Consider the following 17,822-nt stretch of genomic DNA (forward strand, 5'->3'; position numbering starts at 1 on the left):
TTCTTCTCCCATATCCTCTCTCTTTTCAGGGTCATGTAGGGATAAAAAGAACTGTAAGGTGGTCTTTTCCCAGCAGGAACTGAGGAAGCGGCTAACACCCCTGCAGTACCATGTCACTCAGGAGAAAGGGACCGAAAGGTAAGGTGAGCTTTAATAAAAAGTCATTAAGAGCTAGATTTCTTCTCCCCCTGCCCTCTGCAATCCTCTTCCTTGCCAATTAATTTAAAGCACTCTATACTTACTTGCTAAAGTCTACAAATTAGTATCCTTGAAAAGGTTAAAATGGTATTGTTTAGGTTAAGACTAAGTTTTATTTGTTCTTTTCTCCATTTAATGAATACTGCATATCTGATATAAAGTCACAAAACTTTTGTTAAGGGCCTGTTTTTAGTTTACTACAAAATGTGTGGAAGTAATAGCGATTTAGGTACATTTTTTGGGAAGACATCACAGTAAGCAAAACCATGAGGGACTTGGCACTATGCCAGGATGCTGAGATTTTTGAAGGTGGCCATTGTCAGTATAGACGTTCTGGCTGCAAAAAGAAGGTAGCATAATTTAGTTCTTTTCTACCCAACTCCAATTTCTTTTTGAAGCACATGTGGAGAAAGTATTTATTGGCTCATTTGTGGTTGGAATGTCAAAAATTTTCAATAACTGCCCTCACATGGCTTTGGTCCTTGGAAGTTCGCCCTAAGTCCTGAAAAAAGAGTTTGTTCACTTCCAAGACTGTTTTTAGTGAATAAAGCCTCTCTCAGCTGATTCCAGCTCAAAGGTGACTTGCCAAGGTCCGACGACTTTGTTGTCTAATTTATACCATGGAGCTTGGCGTAAGACCGTAACTTACCTCTGATCCAAATTTATTAATGATGTAACTTCTTGTTTTCATTCATGAACTGAAAGAGCTCTCTACTACACATGGGACCCCTGTTAATAGGCAACACTCTCTTCCTGTCACAGTATCTACTGTTTACTGAATTTACCAAATGTTGTATCTCTGAGGAAGTCCACCCTTAGCATACAATGAGCTAGCAGTGGACTTCAGTCTCAGCTTGCGAGGATTTCTATCCGTTCTGTTGTGTACATGACTAGCAAAATGATTTAATGCACACAAACAACCAGAGATTAGGTCATTCTTAAAAATTCTGTTTATAAAAAATTTGGACCTCATAAAGAGGGTGAAAGGATAATAAAAACAAGCTGCAGAGCACATAGACTTTTTGTTGGGCTAGCACAGCTGATTTGTATTAGCTGAATGACCTCCTAGCCTTTAAGATTGTTAACTTAGAAAAATATTCCCTTAAAGCTGCAATATTCCTTTTCAAACCAAAAAATAAGACTCCTTCCACTTGAAGTCTTGGATCCTTCTGCATTTTCTGGTATATACTCTTGCACATTGTAAAGTAGCAAAATCTTATGTAATGTTCTTTCTGTGAATCTAAACTACAGGCTTTTTTTTTTAATAGAAAAAAATCTTTTTCTAAGCATTACATAACTAGATGGCTTGATGTTTTTATGTAACTTGCACTAGTTTGGAGTAGTTATATGCACATTTTATCATATAGATTTGAAATATATTAGTAAAGTTCAGATTTCCATATGTTTGGTTTGTTTTCATTCTAGGACAAAAAGCCCTTGAAAGATTTATTAGAGAAATATATTTTAAGCAAATACATTCTGTAAGAAATAATGCTAACTTTAATTTTTTAAATGATCTGTTTATTTATCAGTGCCTTTGAAGGAGAGTACACACATCACAAAGATCCTGGAATATATAAATGTGTTGTTTGTGGAACTCCATTGTTTAAGTAAGTATGTTGAAAACCTGTAGGTATGGCTGTATCACAGATGGTAGCAAACTAGTTATTGCTTGTTCATCTTAGAATCTTTCCATTGCTGAATTTTCTTCTGTTTGTTTTTCTATTTCCATTTACCCTCAACAAAACAAAGGTAATTATTGATTTCATGGTAAATTACCAGTGTGACAGACTGGTTGATTTTGCACTACTTGGATCTTTAAAATACCCAACATTAACTTGTTCATGTCAGTAACCGTGGTGCTTAGCAGAGCTATGAAAGAGATTTTGGCAAGCATAGAAATGTTTATGCATTTACTGATTTTTTAAATCTTCAAATGACAGCCTTAAATATTTATTGGAACATAATGAAAAGTTCTTCATGTATATCCTTCACATTGAATAATATCCACCAAGTAGATTATACTTTTGCAATGAAGGGAAATACCTGTATTGAATGTAACAGGGGAACATACCTTTACATAGGTAAGCAAATTATGTAATATGAGGTTAACAGTTTTTGCATAGATTCAAAATCTTTATTTTAAAGATCCCAACAGTTTACCATAAAATAGGCAGCACACTGGACTTTCTGACTGAAATAGTTCATTCAGATAGTGTATTCCGGAGATTATAGATGTTATTCAAGAAAAGAAAATCTTTACCAAAAATTTATTTATCTAGGTGGAGAAAATTCTAGAAGCCCTATGCTTCCCATAGGTTGCTGACTTGGGGAATAAAAAGGCAGAAACCTTAATTGGGAGTAAATGTCATTGGCTGTGTGTGGTGGCCCAGGCCTGCAATCCCAGCACTTTGGGAGGCCAAGACGGGTGCATCACTTGAGGTCAGGAGTTCGAGATTAGCCTGGCCAACATGGTGAAACCCCATCTCTACTAAAAATACAAAAATTAGATAGGCGTGGTGGTGTGCTCCTGTAGTCCCAGCTACTCGGGAGGCTGAGGCAGGAGAATCACTTGAACCCGGGAGGCGGAGGTTGCAGTCAGCCAAGACTGTGCCACTGCACTCAAGCCTGGGTGACAGAGTAAGATTCCGTCTCAAAAAAAAAAAAGTAAATGTCATTTATTTAAAATAGAATTACAGAGTTTCTTAGGGGAAATAAATAAACAAGGATCTGATACTTGTAGCTAAAACACACTTAATATCTCTCCACAAATGTTTCTATTTTAAAAAACCAGCATTTACTGATTTTCCAGAAATAACAGGAAACAGTGGTTTCCTTGAAATTTAAAAAAAAAGATTTAAAACATTTCTTACATTGCACAAACCTTATTGAACATTAGCATTGGTTGAGAATCTGTTCTGAATTCTTACGTATTCCTTCTGTTAAAAAACCGACCCTTCAAATTGTCACCCATTTCCTCTCAGAAAACACACTCCTTATATAATAATTCAACACCTTTAGCTTATGTCATAATAGTTGATATAACACTTAAGATAGTTGCTGAGCCATGTTAAACTTGTTAATATCCCAAATGGTAAAAATTGGCCACATCCCCTTTACTTTTTGATTCAGATTCTCCATCCACTTCCCTATCATGCAATTCACTAAAGTATGGGATCTAAAGAAAACTTACTGTTTTAAATAAGAAACAGAACCACTGTAAATGAAGGATTTAACCCATGTGAGATTTTTGAGTCACAAATCCTAAAAGCAAGACCCTTATCCAAACATAGATGCTAGTGGGAGTCAGGTTTCACATTTGATGTGATATTGCCTCTATTTCATCTACTTCTGTACTTACAAGGAGAGCTTTTATTTTCCACATTTATAAGGAGTGTGATTTCATACTTTCATTCTACTTTTTTCTTCTTTTAATTGTTTGCTTCTTTTTAACTTGTTTTCTTGTCTGTTTAGGGAAAAAATTCCTTGCTGTATCCTTCACTGGAGAATGTAGTCGAGTAGCTCATTGGTCTAGTGCCAACTTCTGTATGTGTATTTCCTGAAACTGATATGTCTGAGAGTCTGTGGTTGGCTGCGTCTTCCTCCCATCTCCTCTATCATGACAACCCTTCTCCCACTTCACAAAAGACGACACACCTTTCACCCAGCCCAAATCTTACCATGTATTGCCCTGGGGTACAATCTCCAGGGCATCAAACAAAATGACAGTTCGGGAACTTTAAAGAGACTCTAAAGCAAGGTTAAAAAAGTGTTGGTAAAAAATAGTGAAATCGTATTTCACCTTGGCAAGGCTCCTGGCACAGCACAGTCCACCTCCCTGTCTGCCTGCTTGTCTGTCTCTCCATCTGCTGACTGTCCATTCATTTTCTGCTAGCCTACTTGAGAACGCTGCCATGAGAACATGTATTCATATCTTTGTTCAAATGAACAAAAACGAAATAATTGGAAGTCTTTTTTTCGGACACGGAATACATCCGATTTGGTTGATTAATTTGACAGTGAGGACTGGTTTTGTAAATTATATGGTGGACTTCATCTGCTCAGTGATCTAAATATGTATCTCTAAGGTTTTGTCAAATCTACATTTTACGTACGTGTAAAGTACACAAAACACCAGAAAATTAATCTTCTGCAATTTAAAAAATTTCTGATAAGACATTTTAACTTAATTTAAATATATGAGGAAGCATGTATCAGCACCCAGTCAGGACACAGAATACACAGTATTTTGAACAGTAAGGTTTACAGAATTATGAACTATAAGAGAGGATTGTGGTAATAAGGGATTGGTTAATAAGAAATGAAAAGAAATTCTAAAGAATACAGGAATAGCAGACATAAGAAACAATCATGACTCCTAGGAACTGAGATAGACAGCCCTAGGAATCCTCTGCACCCCTCCATACACACAGGGCTGAGGGCTAGACCTTGTTGGAGAGGGCATGCTGTAGCCACTAAACAGCAGAGAAGTTGTTATGGTGCCATGATGGTGCAACTTGCTGGAGCTTTCCTGAAATCTGAAATTTGCTGGAAATTTACCCTCTGGGATGTTGGGGAAAGCTGTTTGCAGGGCGTCTCAGTGGAGGCACTCCACTACCAAACCATCTGAGTGGAGCGCCAGGGGAAGCTGCTGGCCGCTGGGTGCTGCTCATCGCTGTGCACAGAGAGCAGCACCTGGCACTGAAGAAGCCACTCACGTAGCTGGAAAGCAGAGTATGCTACCTAAGCTGGATGCGGAAGGAGCTGTGTGCTCTGCAGGAGTTGGTTGCTGGAAAAGCTGCCTACACGGGAGGAGATGGGTGCAGGAGAATCCAGTCACATAACAGGAGCCTGGCACTAGAGAAGCTGCCCACATCGCAAAAGCCTGAAAGCAGAGAAACTGCATGGGCTGTGGGATCTGGATGTGAAATATGCTACAAGCACTAGAGGAGCTTGTTAAGCAAGCATCCTGAAACCAGAAAGGAAAGGCCTTTTCCTCCTGGAGTCTGTCTCCTGTTCCCTCAGCTGGCAAAGTTAGACCTCATGCTGGCTGACAAAGAAAAAAGTATTTAAAGGGCCCAGCCCCATTTTAGCAGAGCAGGCAAAGAAGATGGATTTAGAGGCGAGAGGCTCTAACTTTATTTGATAACTGGCACAAAGTCTTTTTTTAATATCAAAATTCATTTAGGGGTTCAGGAGCAAAAGTTTTAAAACCACTCACTAGTCTAGTAAATTAATGTCACTATCAGGGGCCCTGTAGGTAATTGGTTTTATGCTTTGAACAAAAGTGTAGGAAACAATTGAGGTGTGTGTGTGTGTGTGTGTGTGTATGAAAAGTGTATGGAGTTTCCGTTTGTTAGAAAGGAGTGAGGGTAGAAAACTAGACAGAACAGATTAACTAGAGGAACCGTATGAGAAATAATAGTGGGAGGGAAATAGATAAGACAGAAGAAATAAGAAGAGTGCTGAATTTAAAGTATCTAATCACACCGGGGCCTGTTGTGGGGTGGGGGAAGTGGTGAGGGAAAGCATTAGGAGATATACCTAATGTAAATGATGAGTTAATGGGTGCAGCACACCAACATGGCACATGTATACATATGTAACAAACCTGCACGTTGTGCACATGTACCCCAGAACTTAAAGTATAATAAAAAAAAGAAAAGATCACTTCCCCCACTGCTATTTCTGTTATTTTATTCACACTTAAAGTATATGTGTGTGTGCATGCATATACGAGCATAATCCTCATCATTTACTTGACTGCTGTGTGTATTTTACTTCCTCACAAAAAATGGCTATTCAATTATTCTCATTTCATTTTCAAACTTGTACTCTAAATACATTCCCTCTCTGAACAGTATACTGCTTTCTTACTGCTTACCAAGTACAAGAACCTCATTCACAGCCTTCTTATAAACCAAATGTATAATTTATTCCATGGTTCACATTTTCTTCACATTTACAAATTTTACCAAGCTAGTTTATTTCTCATATGGTACTACTGACTTTCAGTTAGTAAATTAACTGACAGAAGTAAGAATGTTTTCTCTTTTGGTTATTTGAACTTTTAAAACTTCATAAAGTGAATTTATTGCACATCAGATAAACCAAAGAAAACACTGGGAAAATAATTCAGAAAGTATTTTTGACCATTTATATTTTGCTTTGGTTGACACTTTCCTAGGTATTGTGGAATAAATAAAATAAATTTATGAAACATTTTTTTCTCAATGTACTTACTTTTTTGGCATAGTAAGAAAAACACAGCAAACCATTATAAAATATGACAAAATAATACTAGTGTCTCTCTGAATGTGCCTGTTTGAAATGCTTTTGTATGTAATAGGAAGGAATATGACTACATCAAAGTCAGGCAAGACTTCATGGAGGAGATGAGAACACACTTTACCAGGCCAAGAGAGGGGTTCAGTTTTTCCCAGGTGGAGGATGCCTAGTAGAGAATACCATATGAGAAGAGGAATCAGAGATATAATCAAAAGTGGATTTTTCAAGGATATGGAACACTAGTCCAATAGGAGTGGGAAGGTGGGTTATGTTGGGAGTAATGGGAAATATGGCTGGGGAGTTACAGGGGACCAATTAAGGCAATCCTTGGATGCCAGAGAAGGCATCTAAATTCCTACTAGAAGTCTTTTAAGCCTTGGAATCTTTTCCTCCATAAAGCCCTATCTGATCCTTCTAGTGTGAATGTGGGTTTCCCTCATCTCTGCTCCATAGCACTTTGAATGCGCTTCCATCATTGCAATTTCTACTTTGTTTTATAATTATCTGCCTATGTGCTTGTCTGCCCTCTAGGAGTGAATTTCACAATGGCAAAGCCATACCTTAGTCATATTTATATTTATAGCCCCTGGCACATAATAATCACCAAATACTTAGTTGTTGATCACGTGCATATCTGAACTTTGTTAGATAGATAATGAAGTAATAGCATGATGAAAATGAGATGTAAGCCATAACAGTGCACAAGATAGATTCTGGGATTGGAAAAAGAAGGAAATAGGGATGTTAATTAACAGCCTCAGTGGGAACTCTTTTTCTCCTTGTTAGCTGATAAACCTCAACACTATGCATGTGCAATCAGCTTCTGATAATTTTGTTTGAGACCTTGAGGAACCACATAGGACATTTTAATATTTTGTATACACTTATTCAGCAGGCCTTCCACTGAATAGCTCATTTTCTATAGGTTCACTAATGATAATGATAATAATGCTAAAACAATAGCTAACACTTAATACAGCACTTACCATATGTCAGGCATGGTTCTTAGTGCTTCAAATATATGAACTCATTTAATCTTCACAGCAACACATTTTATAGATGAGGAAACTGAGAGAGGATAAGTAACTTGTGAAGATCACACAGCCAGTATACAAATGGATTTAGAATAGTAGCACTCAAACATTTAAAAAAGAAGAAAGTTAAAGAATTATGGTAGAATGAAATTTTAATATTTTATTTTAGTCACTCTGGTTATTTCGCTTAGCATCGTTGGAACAAATGGAACACACACAAACATGCACACACACACACACACCTCTCAATTGTTTGAAAAGTCTGTTTGTCACAGTACTTAAGTACTTAAGTTGAAAAGTGTCTCAATGTGGGAAGGGCTAGCCCAAAAGTAATGAGATCCATCATGGCAGGTCATCAAGAAGGACTCAGTTTCAGGCAGGTTATTATCTGTCCTTAGGGAAGTCCCTTGGAATCCTGACAAGAAAATGGAGCCAATGTTCAGGAAGTCATCAGGCCATTCAACATCTGGGAGCTAGGGCAGCTGGATTTGTGGGCAGGATTTTAGTAATTGAAACTGGGAGGTCATTTTATTTTCACTTATTGACTCCCTGTCACATTTTCTCAAGTAGCTGCATTCCAAATTTTCACTAATCTTTTCTTTAAAAAAATCCTCTCTCTACATTTTTTGAGAAGATTGACGCCAACTGACAGGAACTATTGTAAACGTCTATCTTACTACTGGAAATTTTTGTGTCCCTTCGTCTTCATCAAACAATCAGAACAGGCACTGACTAATAGCAGCTAGTGGCGCCTGCTGAATATCAGGCCAGATGTGTGATCTCAGATTCATCACACATAAAATGGGGTAAATAACACCAAACAGGTGTAAAAATTAAATGCAGAAAAATGCCTCGAATATGCCAGGTATTCAACAAATATTAAATACAACTGGCCTGTCCAAGTTTTGGGAACATATCATACTATCACAGCAGCCTAAAAAATCCTTACAATGTGAGAAAGTACAGGCTTTATTAGACAGAGTCTGTCTGTTAACAGTGGATATTAGTGTGATGAGTCACAGCTCCAGCTGTGTTGCTACATTTCAAATGGAACTCTGCTGCAAGACTGTTCACACATGCTACATTTCACATGAGCCTCCTGTGCAATTTTATTCTAGGCTACAAGAAAATTTAAGCCATTTTTCAGCTCTTTAAGAACATAAGCCCTTTCACTGAGGAAATTCCAGTCCAGTGCCACACACAATTCACTCAACTCTGCTCCTCCATGCATGCTATTCTGTTCACCACTAAAAGAGACTTTCAACATGAACTTTTCCCTCTGTGATGCAATTTTGTGTGTGTGTGTGGCGGGGGAGGATGTAAGAGCACAGTGAGAAGGTAGAGTTTTCCCGTTTTTCTCTCTACTCAAATCCCATCTCCTCAACCCTTTTAAAACTCTCCTTACGATATTTAACAACCGTATCAGTCACTGTGGAATTCCGTTATGGAGAGTAACATGAATTTAACTTAAGCTTTCTTTTTGTGGAACTCTAGCTAGAAATTGCTCATAATTCCAGAAAATGTTTCTTAACCTCTAACAAAGTACATTTAACTTGAATTTTAAAAGATTTGAATTGCCTCTCACCTTATTCAAAATCCTTTAACAAAGAAAGCTTTCCAGTATAAAGAAACTGTTCTGAAATAAACTAGAGTTCTGAGTGGTGGCTTACTTAAAGTTGTGTTATAGCTGAGTAAGTAATATATTATTTTGAAGAGAATATAAAATTGACTTCTCTTAGCCCACTGACCCTTCCTGTCTTGTCCCCATACAATGATTTATAGGAAAAGTATTTGTAATAGAGACAGTTACTTTTCTACCTTCAACTCAGCTGAAAACTCAGAGAAAGACCACAGCTGGATTGGAAGAAAAGGACTTGCTTGAGACAGGGAGTAAAAACACAGCCAAAGCATGACTTTAGAAGAAAGAAAAGAACATAAAAGCATGGCATAAGAAAAGGAAAGAACAACTCCATTTGAGAAACTAGAAAACTATCGCAAGACATGATTCAAAGTATAACAATATACAAAGATAATTATAACTGCATTTTTCTTTTTAAAAAGTTATATACACACGGAAAAGAACTGAAGCAATACATACAAAAATACCTAGGTGTGTGAAGGTGTGTGTGTATGTGTATTATTTGGAGAAAGGAAAGTGAGGGAAGAACAATCTCGCCTTGCCTCTTCTTACCTAAATAACAATCTTAGTTCTTCAGTTAATTTTCCAAATGGATTACATTTTTCACAGTGAATTAGAATGGATAGTTAGAATAAACTGGGAAACATAATAGGGAAAACTTTTAACTGTAATTCATGTACATTTATCTTGTTTGAATAAACATGAATCAGAAAATTAATATTATTCCAGTTTACAAACTTTGAAATTACTTAAAGGCAGTTTATAAAAAATAATGTGCAAGTTTTAGCAAGTACTTCAGAGGTAATTCACAAAGCTTTTTTTGTAAATGAATAATTCTTTTATTGAAAAACAGTTATTAAGAATTGCACAAATTTTAATCAGATAGATGTCTTCAGTGTGTTTTACACGTGGATAAAGAACCCATCACATAACATTGTCAAAGATACAGAAGCCATCCAGCTCACCAGTTGGAAACATGGTGTCTTAAAAGTTTTAGCAGAGGCCGGACGCGGTGGCTCACGCCTGTAATCTCAGCACTTTGGGAGGCTGAGGCAGGTGGATCATGAGGTCAAGAGATCAAGACCATCCTGGCCAACATGGTGAAACCTTGTCTCTACTAAAAATACAAAAATCAGCTGGGCATGGTGATGCATGCCTGTAGTCCCAGCTACTTGGGAGGCTGAGGCAGGAGAATTGCTTGAACCCAGGAGACAGAGATTGCAGCGAGCCGAGATCACACCACTGCACTCCAGCCTGGTGACAGAGTGAGACTACATCTCAAAAAAAAAAAAAAAAGTTTCAGCACAAATTTGTTGCATAACCATAGGCAAGTTATTTTAACTTTCTATCTCATTTTTTCAGCTGTTAAATAGTGAGAATAACATCAACCCTTTCTAATTCATAACCCTACCGTATCAAAGGAAAGGATCACAGAAACATGCTAGAAAAGATATAAAGATGGAAGTATAAAGTAAGATTTGTAAAAACTGCCACTTTAAATAAATGTACACAGTAAGCCATAAACAGCATGCAAATATGAAGTTCTCAAAACTAAGTCAGTATAACTGGCTTTTGATGTCAACATTATTGCGTATTTTATAATATATTATTTGACACAGTGATCCATCTCATCCAAAATATTTCTGGTTTCTGTTGAATAATTTAAAAATATTTTAGTGTGGATTTTAAGTTCTCCAAATTATATAACTTACATGAGTAACAGAGTTTTAATACATTCGTCGTTTGCAAATCTCTCTCCCCAACAAAACTATGAACTTTTTGAGATAATAGATTATGATGTAGGGCTTTTGTAGCCCCCACCTCTGCTCCATTACACGGGCATTGGATTTTGCAAATCCTAGGTACTTGACTATTTGTTAAATAAATACAGTTTAATCCTGATAAGAATAACAGCAATAACCTGCCTGAAAATGATTCAAGTTGACACTAAAATGGCAGAAATGTAAATAGATACTTGGTAATGGATTCCCATAATTATTAATCCCCTGCCATGTTTTCTGAAGAATTTTTTTTTGTATTTTCTGATTTCTGTGGTGCAAATGCTTCTACTGTGGGCTATTTCAAGTACAGATATGACATCACTAAATGTGGGGTTGGGAAGAGATGTTTGGTAGCACCATTACAGAGTATTCTGTAATACAGATATGACAGTTGTAAATAATTAGTCAAATGTAGTTAAATAATTGGGAAGTGGTGAATTTTGAATATTTATTATCTTTGTTTTTAATATACTACTCCTGGAACTGACTTTCGGTAGATGCTTGTTACAACAATAGCATTGCTTGCAACTGTAAAGTTGTACCTGTGTCACCTAAGGGAGTGATGACGATGTCTATGGCTAGGACCTTTAACAACAAAACAGTAAATAGAGCAAAAAGTCACAGAAAATAGGATCAACCACCCAAAGCTACATTAAAAGAAAAATTCATAGTCGAGCCTTTTTAGTATCAAATATAAGAAAGATTAAAAATAATGAAACTAAATCTTCATCTCAAAATGCTAGAAAAATAACAACAAAATCAATAAAAGAAAATGGGATAAAATGTCCACCTTTTTCCTCCAGGCATTTGCCAATTCTAGGCATGAGAAGAGAGGCAGATTACAGGCTGGGCTCGGTGGCTCATGCCTGTAATTCTAGCACTTTGGAAGGCTGAGGTAGGCAGATTGCCTGAGCTCAGGAGTTCGAGACCAGCCTGGGCAACATGGTGAAACCCTGTCTCTACTAAAATACAAAAGAAATTAGCCAGGTGTGGCGGTATGCACCAGTAATCCCAGCTACTCGGGAGGCTGAAGCAGAATTGCTTGAACCCAGGAGGCGGAGGTTGCAGTGAGCCAAGATTGTGACACTGGATTCCAGCCTGGGTGACAGAGCAAGACTCTGTCTCAAAAAAAAAAATAAAAAATAAAAAGATTCCAGACATTCCAGACAGAGACATACTACTAAGAAGCAGACATACTAACAGAAAGGTGTTTCTCAACCTCAGATCTATTTACATTTTGGGATGGACAATTCTTTGTTGCGGGGAGCTGCCCTATGCATTGTAGGATGTTTAGTAGCATCTCTGACCTTCCACTAGATGCCGGTAGCATTGTCCCCACTTCTTCTGCAGTTGTGACAAACAAAAATTCCTCCAGACATTCTCAAATGTTCCCTGGGGCAAAAATGTCTCTTGTTGAGAACAGCTGATTTAGACAACCAACAGAATGGTAAATCTAACTCTAAATCAACAAATAATAAATCAAACACTGACTTTTAGTATTTTCTGATTTCTGTGGTGCAAATACTTCCACTGTGGGCTATTTCAAGTACAGATATGACATCACTAAATGGGGGGTTGGGAAGAGATGTTTGGTAACACCATTACACAGTATTTCTGTGATACAGATATGACAGTTGTAAATAATGTAGTTAAGTGTAGTTAAATAATTGGGAAGAGATGAATTTTGAATATTTATTTTCTTTGTTTTTAATATAATTCATTTCATTATAAATTTACATAATTTATTTTTAATAATGGCTATGTTTAGCAGCTAGCTCAGCAGGTTCCTTAAATGATAACAATAGGTTCTCCCAAGCTTCAGCACACCACTGTAATGGGGGCAAACAAAAGGTAGACCAAACTTAACAAAAACTGCAATCCAGCCTCAAGTCAGCTCAGTCTCCAAACTGATTAAGATGATCTTCCACCTCCTTTCCCCAGTCTAGCTGGCTATCAGAAGATAGGAAGAACCCTCTCTGGAAGAAGATTAAATTATCTGGAGTGCAATTTTTCATGCACAAAGCCTGGCATTCATAAAAAATTACCAGGCATACCAAAGTACATGATCAAGGGAAATAAATTGACAAAACAAACAGGTTTATACAGAGCCCAGATATACAGATATTTAAGTTAGGCTTTAAAATAACTGTGATTAATATATCCAAGAAAATAGATGACAAGATGGAGAATTTCACCAGACAGCTGGAATCTACTGTAAAGAGTTAAGTAGTTTTAGGGCTGAAAAATGCAATAACTGAAAGTATAAACGCAATAGATGAATTTAACAGCATATTAGACACACAAGAAAGTAGGACTGGCAGACAGCAACAGCAAAAAGCAGGTTAGTAGAAAATATCCAGACTGAAGCTAGGAGGGCAAGAAAAAAATATAGATAAGAAATATGTTTCAGTTATAACATGTATATAATTAAAGCCACAGAAAGGGAGGGAAAAGAAGATGGGAAAGAAGCAATATTTGAAGAGATAATTGGCAAGAATTTTCTCAAACTCACAAACTTGGAAAAAAACTTCAAGCTACAGATTGAGAAAGTGCTTGAAATCTGAAACAGGATGAATAACCATATCTTATTATGTCACACTGCTAAAAATCAAAGGCAAGGAGAAAATCTTAAAAACATCCAGATAAATTAACATGAAAAATAAAAAATGTAGAACTGTTAAATAAATTCAAGAGGTTGATCTCTGAAAAGACAAATAAAGTTGACCATTTCTGTCAAGTGTAGTCAAGAAAGAAGGGAGGAAGAATATAATGTTTGAAACACTAGAAATGAGAATAAGATAAAACCACAGAGATGGAAAAAAAACTATTTTAATGTAAGAGAATACTATGTATAACCCAATTCTAATAAATTAAAAATCTCAGTGAGGTGGGTAATTTTCTAAAAATAAAATAAAATACAAAATTTGACTCAGGAAGAGTTACAAGACCTGAATAGACCAGCAACCTCAGAAGAAATTGAGTTATCACAAAATTAAATTATTCCTATGCTATTATAAACTGTGTCAATTAAAGAAAATAGAATAAATCTTATCAACTTATTGACAAATGTAAAGTACCCCTAAAATCAACATCTGATAAAAAGGTATTCAATCAAAGAAAAACTATAGACCTGTCTGATTTATGAAAATAAAATGCACTCACATTTTATTGCAGCACTGTTCACAATAGCCAAGATTTGGAAGCAACCTAAGTGTCCATCACAGACGAATAGATAAAGAAAATGTGATATATATACACAATGGAGTAGTATTCAGCCATAAAATATGAGATTCAGTTATTTGCAACAACATGGATGGAACTGGAGTTCATTATGTGAAGTAAAATAAGCCAGACACAGAAAGACAAACATCACATGTTCTCACTTATCTGTGGGTGCTAAAAATTAAAACAGTTGAACTCATGGAGAGAGAGAGTAGAAGGATGGTTACCAGAGGCTGGAACAGTTGAGGGGAAGGGAGGATGGTTAACGGGTACAAAAAATAATTATGAAGAACAAAAAATTGAAGAACTAAATGAGACCTAGAATTTGCTAGCACAGCAGGGAGACTGTAGTAAAAAATAATTGTACATTAAAAAAAAAAACAACTAAAAGAGTATAATTGGGTTGTTTGAAACAAAGGATAAATGCTTGCAGTAATGACCCCGATGTGGTAATTATGCATTGCATGCTGGTATCAAAATATCTTAGGTAACCCATAAGTATATACCTACTATATATCCACAAAAATTAAAAATAAAAAAGAAAATAGATGTAAGAATCTTAACTAAAATATTAGTAAAAGGGATATAGCAATATGTTGAATAAGTAACATGTCATGACAAGGTAAGGTTTATTTCAGGGATGTACAAATGGTTCAATACTGGGACATCTTAGGAAAAATATAATCATTTTAATATGTACTCAGAAGAGATTTTATACACATTCAAAATGTATTCTTTAATTTAAAAACCTCTTAGTATAAATTAGTACTATGTTTCATTAAATCTATGAAGCTATTTGTAAGGGTATAGGAGAAAAACCAAAGTGTTTTTTTCTGTTGTCTCTCACCACTCAACACTACTACAAGTCCTAGGGGAAAATATAAGTGGGAACTTATATAACATTGGGGTGATGTAGGCCTTTCTAAACAAGATTCCCAAAGCAGAAATAAAAAGATAAAAGACATTGGATTGGACTACTAAATATTTTACTTTTCTATAGCTCAAAAACACCATAGAGTATATTATTTAAAAAAAAACAAAACCAACAGCAGTGGCAACAAAGCAAACTAGGAAAAATATATGCAACCCATTTGATGGACAAAAGATTCATATCGAAATCAATTGAGAAAGACAAACATCAGAAAAATGGGCAGAAAATATAAACAGATACTTTTCAGAATAAGAAATATATATGATCCACAAACTTAGGAAAAAATCTTTCACCTATTAATAATAAAAAATGAGGTAAAAGGATGAATAATTTTTTATTTTTATTTTATATTTTTATTATTATTTTATTTTTATTATATATAAATATAATTTTATATTTCTATTAATATTGGAAATTAGTGAAGATTTCCAATATTGTCAAATTAAGTATTGGTCAGAGTATGGGAAATTAGCACTTTCAAATACTGCAGGGTAGAGTGTGAATTGGTAGTACCTTTCTGGATAGCAGTGTAATAAATTATTAAAAGTCTTAGAATTCTGCATGCCATAGGTCTAGCAATTACACTTCTACTAACTTATTCCACAAATCATTTTTATGCATAAAGATACAGCTACAAGAATATTCTTAATCATTCTTCTTATGATAGCAAAAAAAAAATTTCAGTGTCCAAAATAGGAGTCTATGTAAATGAGCTGTATGGTGAAAATATATCTGACATTTCAGATAATAGTGCAAAAGAGCGTTTAATTATCTGGAAAGAGATTTAAAATACATTTGTAAGTCTAAAAGAGTATTAACATATGATCCCATATCTATAAAATATGCGTACCTATAAATATATGCATAGGAAATAGTTTAAAAGGTTTTGTACCAAATGTTAACAGTAGTTATCTCTGAATGGTGCAATTATAGGTGATTTTTAAAATCTGTACTTTTAAGTTTTTCTAAAATTAGCAAGTATTTATAGGGTATCAGAAAAACACTAATGTTATTTTAATATTAACTTTGCTCAATGTGTTACAAACACTGAACAATTTATTTTAAAAACTGACTTTAACCACATCATCTCTCTATGACAAAATTTATCTTTTCCCAATAATAATTTGAAGGAATGAATTAGAATGTAGTTCCACATTTATTTTTAAAGGCCAAAATCCATATTGCCCATCTACTCGCATTCGTGGTAGATATTTTGCCCACTGCCGTCTCTTCTAAGTTGTTGCTGCTTCTTTCCTTTTTTATCCCTAAGTGACTGGTAATGGTGATGACATCCTAATGGAAGGTAGCCACTGGAAGCTTAAACTGCTTAAACCTTCTGGTTTCAAATTTTCTCCCTCCTCATGACTATCTTCCATCTTCCTGTAGCACTTACACTGTCCTATTCCCAGAAGCCTAGAGGCAATCAATGAAGGGCGGGACACCAAAGTTAGATTTGCATTTATTTTCAAATGGATTGATTTTTTTAACTGTTTATCATGTTTGAATATTTTAAAATTGGGAATATTTTAAAGCCACCATTGGTTGAGAAATTACCATGCATTTTGCTAAGCACTTTAAAGAAAATTGTCTCCTTATTTTTTACAACTTAAATAGAAAATCAAAGCTCACAAAGTGTATGTAACATGCTCAAGGTAACATGGGTAGTAAGAGATGGAGCTAGGACACAGATTCACGTCTGTCTGGCCCCTAAGGCACCCTTCCCCAGCCCAATATTATGTTATAATGCTTCCCTGTATTCTGGCTGATTCTTCTTTTTGCTGAGTAATTCACCATCTGGTAGCTATCACACTCTGGTGTTAATTGGTGCTAATTTTCTGATGATGGCCAATGACTATACTTGGATTTTAAAGTGGAAAAAGCTATGATTAAGGTGTAGTACATGTGAGGTTAAAGTCGCAACTTTCCCCACTTTACTGTGTGTGACTTTGAATAGCTACTTAACCTCTGTGAGCCTTAATTTCCTCGTTTGTAACATGAGGATAATACCCTTGTCACAAGAACTTTTGAGAGGATTAAGTAAATAATGTTGAAATGTTTTGTAAGTGGAAAAAACACTGTAAATGTGAAGCATTGATACTAAACAGTATAAGGATTGGTATACACAGTAGTTTTCAGAACAAAGGTTCATCAGTGAAAGGGAGGCATGCTGCTTGTTGGAATAGAGACTGGAGATGTATTAGGTAAGTACTCCTTTAAAATTCTGGGAAGGTTTATTTGTTTACTGCATCATATTCTGTTATTGGTCATATTCTGGGTCAGTTCTGGTTATTGCCGATTGGTGTTGATGATAACTAGTAATAATTTGCTGCAGGGGTGGGTGGGGAAGAGAGCAATTTTGCTTATTTAGAGTAAAAAGAGATCTAGAGAAACTCAGGATACAATGGATAATTGATAGTTTTAATAGCTTACCAAATGGCCAGCCTACATCCAGAGCACTGTGTGGTTCAATATGAGACCCTCACTTTAAAAGGTTTATAGACATAAAGTGGTATGTGTATTATTTTTTGCCCAGAACTGGGTCTTTTTCTAGATTTTCACCTGTTTGGTGCTTAGTTCAGTGCTTCCCACCAAGACAGCTTTGTAACAGTGATGCTATTTCAATGTGGAAGTTTATACGGTGTGAAGGGACATTTTTTTACTTCCTCATTGGGCAAAAAGCTACATTCAGAGAAGAGCAACTGATGGTTAGGAGACTCAAAACCATGTCA

General features: G+C 35.8%; 1 protein-coding gene across 6 annotated transcripts in view; it reads left to right on the top strand.

Annotated features, from left to right (window-relative positions):
• Window positions 1-17,822, top strand: part of MSRB3 (methionine sulfoxide reductase B3) — a 183,848-nt gene that overhangs the window by 48,341 nt on the left and 117,685 nt on the right. For all 6 annotated transcript variants that reach the window (XM_009247982.4, XM_063711650.1, NM_001133983.1 and 3 more), the window contains 2 exon segments: window positions 30-138; window positions 1,731-1,808. In XM_009247982.4, coding sequence (XP_009246257.1) covers window positions 30-138; window positions 1,731-1,808 — 187 coding nt within the window.

The sequence above is a fragment of the Pongo abelii genome, chromosome 10, assembly GCF_028885655.2.
Source record: "Pongo abelii isolate AG06213 chromosome 10, NHGRI_mPonAbe1-v2.0_pri, whole genome shotgun sequence".
Classification (NCBI taxonomy): Eukaryota; Metazoa; Chordata; class Mammalia; order Primates; family Hominidae; genus Pongo; species Pongo abelii.